General features: G+C 39.0%; 1 protein-coding gene across 1 annotated transcript in view; it reads right to left on the bottom strand.

Annotated features, from left to right (window-relative positions):
• Positions 1-1720: 1720 nt before the first annotated feature.
• MCOLN3 (mucolipin TRP cation channel 3) overlaps positions 1721-12185 on the bottom strand; it is a 40237-nt gene continuing 29772 nt past the window's right edge. Inside the window, exons 10-13 of the mRNA XM_061121500.1 lie at positions 8816-8917; positions 8585-8707; positions 7264-7470; positions 1721-3053 (exon numbers count right to left, since the gene is read on the bottom strand). Coding sequence (XP_060977483.1) covers positions 2919-3053; positions 7264-7470; positions 8585-8707; positions 8816-8917 — 567 coding nt within the window. The 3' untranslated portion in view covers positions 1721-2918. The remainder of the gene's footprint in view (positions 3054-7263; positions 7471-8584; positions 8708-8815; positions 8918-12185) is intronic.

Raw genomic sequence — 12185 nt, 5'->3', positions numbered from 1 at the left:
GTTTATCTTCTTTAGAGAGATGCCTACTAAGGTCTTTGGCCCATTTTTCAGTCAAGTTTTTTGTTTTTTTAGTGTTGACTTTGAAGAATTCTTTGTATATTTTGTAAAGAAGTCCCTTACCACGTGTCATTTGCAAACATTTTCTCCAAGTCTTTGGTTTATCTTCTCATTCTTTTGATGGTGTCTTTTGTAAAGCAGAAATTCTTACTTTAATTAAACCTAACATCAATTTTTCCTTTCATGGAGTGTACCTTTGATGTTATATTTAGAAAGTTGTTGCCAAACCCAAGGTCATCCAGACTTTTCTCCTATTTTTTTTTTTCAGGAATCTTACAATTTTACATTTTACATATACAACTATGATCCATTTTGAGTTAATTTTTGTGACAGATGTAAAGTCTATGTCAAGGTTCATTTTCTTGTATGTAAATATCCAGTTGTTCCATTTGTGAAAAAGACTGTCTTTGTTCAACTGTATTGCCTTTGCTCCTTGTCAAAGATTGGTTGACTACATTGATGTGGGTCTATTCTTGGCCTGTAAGAAGAAACAGACAATCCAATAGGCCTACGTCTAATAAAGAAATCGAATCAATAATTAATAATCTTCTGAAGCAGAAAGCACCAATCCAGATGGGTTCACTGGTAAATTCTACCAAACATTTAAGGAAGAAATTATACCAGTTCTCTATAATCTCTTCCAGAAGACAGAAGCAAAGATCATACTTCCTAACATATTCATGAAGCTAGCATTACCCTGATAACAACAAAAAAAAGATAAAGACATTACAAACAAAAAAGCTACACACCAATATCTCTCATGAACATAGATGCAAAATTCTCAACAAAAAAAGATTAGCAAATTGAATGCAACAATATATAAAAATAATCAAACACCACAACCAACTGGGATTTATTCCAGGTATGCAAAGTTAGTTCAACACTCTAAACTCAAACTAATATAATTCATCATATCAGTAAGCTCAAAAAAAAATCACAATAATATCAATAGATGCAAATAATTCATTTGACAAAATCCAATACTCATTCATGATTTTAAAAATTGTCGGCAAACTAGGAACAGAGAGAAATATCTTCAACTCGATTAAGAACATCTGTGAAAAATCTACAGCCCATATCCTACCTAACAGTGAGAAACTTAGAAGCTTTCCAGCTAACACCATAAGGATGATTACTAAAAATTAGGCCTTGGAGTTTATCACGGATTCCTGACAATAAGAAATCTTGAACAATCAAGAGAAAGATGTGAAGGTGCCAAGTCATTGGCTGTATTTTCACAGGAGGAACATAGTGACTTCAGGGCAAAGCAAAACCTCAGAGTAGTAAGTCAGCGGTCTCACATTTCCACTGAAATATTACTGCCAATCCAAAAACTTCTCAAGGGGTAAAAAGAAGTATCTGTCAGATAATGAACACAATCTCAAAACTCAATGCATTCTAGCAAATTCCAAAAATGATTGTGACACAAATATTAGAACAAAGAAAAAAAATTAACCTATAGATTAGATTTCTAGTTTTTTAAAGCCACAGGTACTACAAAATAGCTTATATTCATTGCAGAATCTCACATTTTGACACCAAGAGTCATTATTATGAATGTTATTGTGTTAAACAATAAGATTTCAGAGTCTCGAGGTTACCTTCACTTAGCCCTTAAAATAAAAAAATAATCAATTTCCTTGGAAAAAAGAGCTTGCTTTCAGAAAACCTTTATTGCACATCACATCATTGAATTAATTTGTTTGAATAAATAGCACACAAAACAAAGACTTACGTTGTGAAAATCCCTGAAGCTTCTAATCAGCAGTCTGCAAGGAGTGGAGACTTTGGTTTTGTGTCTTTTTAAGGCATACATTTCCCATTTATTTTTAAATTTTGAACATAATTGTTTTCCAAAACATTTTTCATGTCCGTTATAGAACTTCTCCCCATGAAACCGCGATTAGTGACCCGAGACGCTACTCTTTTCTGTGAGAATGAATGTTCCCCCAAGGGACCTGGTGCATCATGCACTTTTCACAAGGCTGTGCAAGTACCAATAAATCGATCCTTGTGGGACTGAATATGCATTTGGTATGCACTTTAATTTTCACAGATATATAAAATACTCTTTCAAGTTTGTCCTTTAATACTATAGGAAAGGAGAAAACCTATACTTGAGTACAAAAAAATCTGATCTTCTCCAGAAATCAAGAGTATCAAATAACAGTTGTCCTTCAGAACCAAATATGTGACTGTTAGCTGGTGACTTTTTTCTTTCTCATTCTTTCTTTTGAAAGTTAAAGTCACTCAGTCATGTCCAACTCTTGCCACCCCATGGACAATAGCCCACCAGGCTCCTCTGTCCTTGGAATTTTCCAGGCAAGAATACTGAACTGGGTTGCCATTTCCTACTCTAGGGCATCTTCCCCACCCAGGGATCAAACCCAGGTCTGCACTATAGGCAGATTCTTTACCATCTGAGCCACCAATGATTACTGGATAGAGAGCAACCTTCCCATCTCTCAGATGACCACTGAGAATGGTCCAGGCCACAGTTAGTGACTTGGCTGACATCAGACCAGGAACTGTTTCTACTGATGACACAGTCAGCATAGTCAAAATAACTGGAAGCGAGAGTAAAGAAAAGTATGGAAAACATATTCTAAAACTATGGCAAAACAAACAGGACAAGAAAAAAGTTTCCCTCATCAAAGTGGGTTTTTTTTTAAATAAACCTAGCACAAAGCTATAGACATTAAATATTGCTTTAAAAATATAAACACAGTTCTTGATGAATTATAGTCATCAATTTGCTCAAAATAGTAGTCTTCAGACATACTACAACTGATAATACCCATTTTTATCTCCCAACTCATTTACATAATATATCCCCTCCAGAGCACAGATTAGCCTAACAGCTACTTTTTACAACAGCAGAATGTAGATACTGGAGTGCCTTCTTCTAATCGGTACTTTCCAGAATTAGGCAGATCTTTGCACTCTGATATAAATAAACGAAGTTCAGTCTCAGGAAAGCCATCTTGTTGATAATGCTATATAGAAAGAAAGAAAAAAAAGTTTTCATTAGTAAGTCCCTTGACAACAGCTTTATTTCAAATTCAGAGTGGATCATTTGGCTACAGGGGTGGGATGCATGCTAAGTCGCTTCAGTCATGTCCAATTCTGTGCAACCCTATGGTCAGGCTCCTCTGTCCATGGGTTTCTCCATGGAATACTGGAGTGGATTGTCATGCCCTCCTCCAGAGGATCGTCCCAACCCAGGGATCAAACTTGCATCTCTTACATCTACCTGCATTGGCAGGCAGGTTCTTTACCACTAGTGACACCTGAGAAATCCACAGGGGTGGGTTAGGTAGGGATTTTTCTAAAGGGATAGTTCACTCGCTTCCATGTATTTTCATGGCAATGGAGCCTCTAGAATCACTCTTAGGTTTGGCTAAGGAAAAGTGGGTCTAAAATTCTGCAGTGCCCTCCTGGGCTCTCTTTCATGGGTCTGAGTCAACCTGAAATGGACATGTTGAATCTGAATCTGAGACCCCCTTCCAGGGAAAATCCAGCCTGCACATGCTTTTGGAGTCTCTCTTCCAGATGGACAGATTTATATAAGGGTCTAATATTTATTTCAGTTTGGGGATCTAAGATCCCGAGAACGGGCCCTGAGACAGAAAGAATCAGAAAGGACTCGTCCATGTGACAAGTGCCCCAAGTCCATGGAAAGAGGTTAACATCTAAACTAAGAGTTCTAGGCTTGTGTCAAGAGCTGTCCATTCATGTCACTCTTTGAGACCTCAGATATCATTACCCTTGAATAACATATAGCTTTCCTTTTTTTTTTTTTTTATTCTTTTTCGTTTCTTTTTTTTTTTTTTTTTTCTTCATTTATTTTTATTAGTTGGAGGCTAATTACTTTACAATATTGTAGTGGTTTTTGCCATACATTGACATGAATCAGCCATGGATTTACATGTGTCCCCCATCCCGATCCCCCCTCCCGCCTCCCTCCCCATCCCATCCCTCTGGGTCTTCCCAGTGAACCAGCCCCGAGCACTTGTCTCATGCAACCAACCTGGGCTGGAAATGTTTCACTCTTGATAGCATACTTCTTCCAATGCTATTCTCTCAGAACATCCCACCCTCGCCTTCTCCCACAGAGTCCCAAGCTCTGTTCTGTACATCTGTGTCTCTTTTTTTGTTTTGCATATAGGGTTATCATTACCATCTTTTTAAATTCCATATATATGCATTAGTATATTGTATTGGTCTTTATCTTTCTGGCTTACTTCACTCTGTATAATGGGCTCCAGTTTCATCCATCTCATTAGAACTGACTCAAATGAATTATTTTTAATGGCTGAGTAATATTCCATGGTGTATATGTACCACAGCTTCCTTATCCACTCGTCTGCTGATGGGCATCTAGGTTGCTTCCATGTCCTGGCTATTATAAACAGTGCTGTGATGAACATTGGGGTGCATGTGTCTCTTTCAGATCTGGTTTCCTCGGTGTGTATGTTCAGAAATGGGATTGCTGGGTCATAGGGCAGTTCTATTTCCAGTTTTTAAGGAATCTCCACACTGTTCTCCATAGTGGCTGTACTAGTTTGCATTCCCACCAACAGTGTAAGAGGGTTCCCTTTTCTCCACACCCTCTCCAGCATTTATTGCTTGTAGACTTTTGGATAGCAGCCATCCTGACTGGCGTGTAATGGTACCTCATTGTGGTTCTGATTTGCATTTCTCTGATAATGAGTGATGTGGAGCATCTTTTCATGTGTTTGTTAGCCATCTGTATGTCTTCTTTGGAGAAATGTCTGTTTAGTTCTTTGGCCCATTTTTTGATTGGGTCATTTATTTTTCTGGAATTGAGCTGCAGGAGTTGCTTGTATATTTTTGAGATTAATCCTTTGTCTGTTGCTTCATTTGCTATTATTTTATCCCATTCTGAAGGCTGTCTTTTCACCTTGCATATAGTTTCCTTTGTTGTGCAAAAGCTTTTAAGTTTCATTAGGTCCCATTTGTTTATTTTTGCTTTTATTTCCAATATTCTGGGAGGTGGGTCATAGAGGATCCTGCTGTGATTTATGTCAGAGAGTGTTTTGCCTATGTTCTCCTCTAGAAGTTTTATAGTTTTTGGTCTTACATTTAGATCTTTATTCCACTTTGAGTTTATTTTTGTGTATGGTCTTAGAAAGTGTTCTATTTTCATTCTTTTACAAGTGGTTGACCAGTTTTCCCAGCACCACTTGTTAAAGAGATTGTCTTTTTTCCATTGTATATCCTTGCCTCCTTTGTCGAAGATAAGTTGTCCGTAGGTATGTGGATTTATCTCTGGGCTTTCTATTTTGTTCCATTGATCTATATGTCTGTCTTTGTGCCAGTACCATACTGTCTTGATGACTGTGGCTTTGTAGTAGAGCCTGAAGTCAGGCAGGTTGATTCCTCCAGTTCCATTCTTCTTTCTCAAGACTGCTTTGGCTATTCGAGGTCTTTTGTATTTCCATACAAATTGTGAAATTATTTGTCCTAGTTCTGTGAAAAATACCATTGGTAGCTTGATAGGGATTGCATTGAATCTATAGATTGCTTTGGGTAGTATACTCATTTTCACAATATTCATTCTTCCAATCCATGAACACAGTATATTTCTCCATCTATTTGTGTCCTCTTTGATTTCTTTCATCAGTGTTTTATAGTTTTCTATATATAGGTCTTTCATTTCTTTAGGTAGATAAGTATTTTATTCTTTTTGTTGCCATGGTGGATGGTATTGTTTCCTTAATTTCTCTTTCTGTTTTCTCATTGTTAGTGTATAAGAATGCAAGGGATTTCTGTGTGTTAATTTTATATCCTGCAACATTACTGTATTCATTGATTAGCTCTAGCAATTTTCTGGTAGAGTCTTTAGCATTTTCTATGTAGAGGATCATGTCGTCTGCAAACAGTGAGAGTTTTACTTCTTTTTCTATCTGGATTCATTTCTTTTTCTGCTCTGATTGCTATGGCCAACACTTCCAAAACTAAGTTGAATAGTAGTGTTGAGAACATATAGCTCTCTATATGCAGAGGTGAAGGCAGTGAACTTTTAGCGCACCATGAGAAGGGATTTGGACAGGTACAACTACATTCTTTCCAGTCTCCTGGTGACTCTAAGCAAGTCAGTCAAGTGAGCATTGAGGACAGTTGATTCTTGACATCTGATTCAGTAAGAATGAAGTCACAGCCCTGGTTGCCTGAACAAGGTATATGTAATTACCAATATATAATCCATCAACTCTTGATCATCTTTTTCCTTATTTATTCACATGACATCATGTTTCATTATCCCTCTCATGTTCAGAAACAGATGTCCCCAAATGGAAGTGTCTATGCCAATAATATACCTAATGTGCTACTACTAACATGTGTGTGCAGGCTAAGTTGCTTCAGTCGTGTCTGACTCTTTGCAACCCCATGGACTGTAGCCCACCAGGCTCTTCTGTCCATGGGATTCTACAGGCAAGAATACTGGAGTGGATTTCCATTTCCTTCTCCAGGGGATCTTCCAACCCAGGGATCAAATCCAAGTCTCCTACATCTCCTGCATTAGCAGACAGGTTCTTGAGCCACTAGCACCATTTGGGAAGGTTATTAGAAATTTGAATACATACAGATATTTATTCTGCCTTTCCATATTTCAAAGGGCTCAAACTGATTTTTAAAATCCATTGTGAATAACAGTGTTAGTGATTGAGAGTCAGACACAACTGAGGGACTAAATAACAGCTTTTCAAATCATGCTCCTAAATGTGGAACACATACATGGCGAGTTCTTGACCTATCAGTTCCCTGACTGTTCTGGAGACGAAGCCTCTGGGGTAGTCCCAAGAAGGGCCTAGCAGAATGATGCATTCAGTTACAGCACACTTCAAATAAAAAGGTCAATTTTTCTTCATGAAAATTGGATTTTAAAAGCGCCCCACAAAATTTTGACCATCTGAAATGCCATGTTTCACTCCCCAACACCTAATGATCCTTACAATGCTAATAAAAGATTAGAAAGCTTGTTTGAAAACACAGTTACTCAAAGACAAAACTTTCAACATTCTAGAAATTCTGTTTCTCGGGATCTAAAACTGAAGCCCTTTTTCTCTACTCTGAAGAAATTACCATTCCATTGATCTCCTCCCCGTTAGGTACTGTATTTTACTGACTCTCTACAAGTTCTAGGAAAATGTCACTCCTAGCGGTTCTAGATGAACCTACCTTAATTGTTTCATATGTATCAGTGATCAGTGCAATGAAAAGACTTAAAATCATGTATATAAAAAGGCTGATGAATGAGTAGAGGTAAATTCTGCTAAACAGCCAGACCAGGTAACTTTTTTGCTGCATTTTTGCAAATGTGGCAAACATATCATCTCCATTTATCAGCGAGAAAAGACACTCAGAGACCATGTTCAGAGAACGGAACTGCAAAAAAAAAAAAAAAAAAAATTCATTTTATTTCATGTTCCCTCCCACTGGAGACTTTGATCATGACTCCATAATAAAAACAGAGGAACTAGATATCCCAAGTTACCCTTTCAAACAAATACCCTTGGGTAACCACAGGCATTTTTTTTTTTAAACAAGAGAAAATCAAACAAAATTTTAGTAACATGTACACAATGGAGACAACCAGGAAAAGTCATTCCTATAGACATTTGTTTTGTGATCTACATAGTATGTACATGCCTACTGTTTTTCTTGGAACAAGGAGTGCCTTCTTGATGTTCCTCTTCATAGGAGGAGCCTGAACTGAAGAAAAAGAACACTGAAGGTACAGACCAGCTCCTCTGAGTCAAGCCTTCCCCTCTCCTTTACTTTTCTGTAGAAAGAGATCCTTGAAATGCTTCTCCAAAGAATTCAGGTCTCGAACAGGAATGCTCATGCTTCTGTTCTAAAGTTCATTCCATTTAAGATGATGGTATTATAGTCAAGACTATAACTCTAGTAAACAAAATTTTCAAATATTTCTACAAGTTTCTCCTTATACTACTTTTAAAAATAAAGTCACATTTCAATAAAAATTACCTAAATAGCTCATCAATATATATTGATGAATCAAATTGTCAAACCTGGCTTCATTGGAAGGACTTAACTATCTGACACAGTTCACAAAAGGAGCTGAGGTAACCAACTGAATCAACCATCCTCCCTCATCGGTCTTACCTTGTGTGTGTGCTCAGTCACTTCAGTTGTGTCCAATTCTCTACGACCCCATGGACCGTAGCCCGCCAGGCTCCTCTGTCCATGGGATTCTCCAGGCAAGAATACTGGAGTGGGTTGCCCTGCCCTCCTCCAGGGGATCTTCCCGACTCAGGGATTGAACCCACATCTTTTACATGTCTTGCATTGGTAGGCAGGTTCTTTACCACGAGTGCCACCTGGTCTTACCTCACCAGTTTAAAAACATGGCAACAGACACAATACCTTCAACATTTTAAGGCTGAGTCACAAAGTAAAAGGAGCTTATTTTAAAATAACAAGACACCGGTACTATCCTGAGAGCTTAATAGCAACAGAGAAAGTTGTTTATCAGTACCTTATCATGATAAGGCCCCAGCACAATCCATCCACAGAAGCAATAGCCTAAATAAATCATGGCTGCGCAGCAGCAGAACCTGACGACATTGGGCAGTGCCGCCTGGAGGGTGAGAATGAGGAGCTGGGAAGGTAAAAGAGGTCATTAGAATCCCTTTGTCCTTCAAACAAAGCAGTGCAGTAACTTTGAAAGAGAAATACCAATAGCTTGGAGATCTGTGGAGTTCCTTACATTGTATTTCTGAAAAAAACCAAAGTAGCGGATAACTCCAAGCCACACAAGCATGGTAGAGGTCCCAAGAAGTATGCTACAGACATCATAACTTGTTAGACTCTAAAACACAGTGGAAAAAAATTATCAGTTATATAGCAGAAATTCATTGGGGCAAAAATTATTTATTGAGTAGCAAAGAGTTGGGCACCATTCTAGGTGCTAAGGACAAAGTAGTGAACACACAAAATTCCCTGTCCTCATGAGGTTTACATTCTAGTGTATGTAGAGAAGAGATGATAGAAATTAATTAGCGAAACCATACATGAGAGGATGGTAAGTGGTGAGGAGAAAATTCAGGGGAGGGGACAGAGGATGGCTGTGCACTGCATTTCAAAAGGGTCATCAGGGAAGGTCTTACTGAAAAGGTGGCATTTGAGCAAAATGAAGGGAGTGAGGGAGCAAACCAAGCAAGAATCTAGGGGAAGAGCTTTCCAGGCAGAGGGACCAGTATCTGCAGAGGCCCAAAAGCAGGAGGGCATCTGGCAAGATAGTGGGTCTGGCTAGAGAACAATAAGGAAGAGTAAGGAATCACCAAGGTGAGGGAGCAGGTAGTCATTTCAGTTCAGCTGTCACTCAGCTGTATCCGACTCTTTGCGATTCCATGAACCACAGCATGCCAGGCCTCCCTGTCCGTCACCAACTCCCGGAGTTTGCACAAACTCATGTCCATTGAGACAATGATTGTTTTAGGTATGTTAAATTTGTGAAGCTGAGTAGACATTTATTTTTCATGATGTACTCTGCATGTAGGTACTTCAGAGTTTCACAAGTATAATTTAACAACTTTGCCTTTTACTCTGAATAGATGGGGGAGATTGAGAGCTCTAAATAGGAGTGGTGTAATCCAGTGTTGGCTCTACGGTTGACAGCAGACTGTGGAAGAGAGAGATGGCTACTGCAATAATGCAGATGAGAGCTGATGGTGCTTTGGGCCAGGCTGGGAATGGTGGAGGTGATGAGGTGATTTCTGAAGGTAGACAAATAGGATTTTCTCTTGGATGAGATATGGAGGAGAGGGAATTAGTGAACAAGAGGAGTCAAGGGTGAATCTGTGGTTTTTTCCTTGAACAACTGAAAAGAGCTGCCATTAACGGAAATTTGAAAGGCCACAGAGAAGTGAGTTTTGACTATGGAGGTGGAGTAGTTGTTGTTCAGTCATTCAGTCATGTCCAACTCTTTGCCAGTCCATGGACTGCAGCACGCCAGGCTTCCCTGTCCATCACCAACTCCCAGAGTTTGCACAAACTCATGTCCATTGAGATGATGACTGTTTTAGGTATGTTAAATTTGTGAAGCTGAGTAGACATTCAAGTGAAGATGTGGAAGAAACAGTTTGAGACTGGAGGTCAGGGAATAATTCCAAACTGGAGAAACAGATTTGAAAATCATTGGAAAATAGGTACTATTTAAGGCAATAGGACAGGATAAGATCACAAAACAATGGCAGAAAAACGAGGTGTCTAAGCATGGTGCCTTGAAGCTCTGTTACTTAAATAGCTTGGTGAAGTGAGAGGGAACAGCAAAGGGAAGTGAAGACCAGCCATGATTCAGGAGAAAAATTAGGTAAGTGACAGCCAGTGAAAAAACTCATCAACAAAGAAAGTGCTTGCAATGTTAAAAAGCTAATGGGTCAAAATGAGGATAAATCACTGAATGTTAGACACAGCAACAGTTACAGGTCATTGGAAAACACACCTTCCATGTGGCCTGACTAGAACAGTTACAAGAGAGAATGGGATGAACAGAGTCAGAAACAGTACTAAATACTCTTTTGAGGTCTTTTGCTATGTAAAGGAGAGCAGAGAATGGGGAAGTAGCTGGAGAGAGAATAGGTTGAGATTTTGTCTTTTTAGAAAGGAAAAAAAAAAATAAGAAAACATGCTCATAGAAATGCCATGGTAGAGAACAGGAAATTAAGGATGCATAAGAAACAGAGTAAGACTAGCTGGAGCCATGCTCTGGAACAAGCAAGTAGGGACAGCATCTGATAGGCACATAGAGGAGTTGGCCCTGGATAGTAACCTAAATATTATATCCACAGTAAGAGAAAACACAAGGTGTATGGGCATTGATGCTGATGGGTAGATAAATGAAGTGGGAATTTGTAGAATTTCAATTGTTTATTATTTTGTGAAACAGAAAGTGGGGTCATCAGCTGAAAGAAAGGATGGGAAAGAGGTATTAGAAGTTTCAAGTGAGAAAAAAATATGAAATGATCAGCTAGAAAGCAGGGGGAATGCATGGTCTAGAAAAATGTAGAAAGACTGCTGGACATCATTAAGGGCTCACTCAAGTTAATGGTAGGTGAGATTAGTAAAAATGAAGATTTGCTGCAAATCTCCCCCTACTTCTCTTTATTTGTTCCCTAAAGTTAAATATCTATTTCAATGATATCTATTACCCTGGCAGATAGTGATAGCTGCTCCATGGCTTCTAAACTCACTCTCTCTTTTTGAGGTACATGTGAGGGCTGTCTCCCCCAGCTCCCTTGCAGTCAGATCTGACTAAATTTTCTCCAGCAGGACTGGATAGAATGAAGGCTGCCATTCTGGGCCAAGGCATAAGACTGTAAGAGACCTACTACCTACCACATCAGGTTTTCCTTTCCACAGGCTGCACCTGTTCATGAGACAATCCAGCATCAATCATGCAGTCTGGGTGAGCCTTCAATGGTCATCGGAGAAAAAGATGGGAGAAACTTAGATTCCTGAATGACTGTGTGGAGCTGAGTAACGTGCCAGGCTGGAAAACCCACCCTGACAACTACATGAGGGAGAAATAAGCTCTTCTCACATCTGAGCTATTGCATTTGAGATCTCTGCCTAGGAATCTGAATCAAAACAGGCTCCCCATGTGATTCATACTCATCCTTAATTGCAGTCGAGGATAGAAAAACATAAATCTGAACAAGATTGGTTTGAACAGTATTAGTTTTTGTTTTTGTTTTTGTTTTGCTTTGGGAGAGGGTTGATATACAATCTGGATTAGTCCTAACTTAAAACGGAAAACCTTGTAGTACATCAATGGTAACAATAAGAAAACGGGAATATTCTCAATTTGAATGTACAGAGGAACAACTGCAAGGACTTGGACAATAGTACTTTGGCCTCACTCCCCAGCTCCTGCCCACAGTCCAACCCTTCCTATTGAAGATTCTGGCATTCCTTGTAAGAACAACAACAAAAATCTTTTTCCTTAGTTATCTTGGTGTGTGTATGACTTTCAGTGTGTGCAAGAATTCATAGGCCCCAACCCCAGAGTTCACATTCAGTAGGTCTAACATGGGGTATTTTATCAGATACCCAAATGACCCTGATTCAGAGGACTG

The sequence above is a fragment of the Dama dama genome, chromosome 20 (assembly GCF_033118175.1).
Source record: "Dama dama isolate Ldn47 chromosome 20, ASM3311817v1, whole genome shotgun sequence".
Classification (NCBI taxonomy): domain Eukaryota; kingdom Metazoa; phylum Chordata; class Mammalia; order Artiodactyla; family Cervidae; genus Dama; species Dama dama.
The sequence above is the reverse complement of the archived record's forward strand: the minus strand, read 5'-3'. Positions and strand labels throughout refer to the sequence as shown.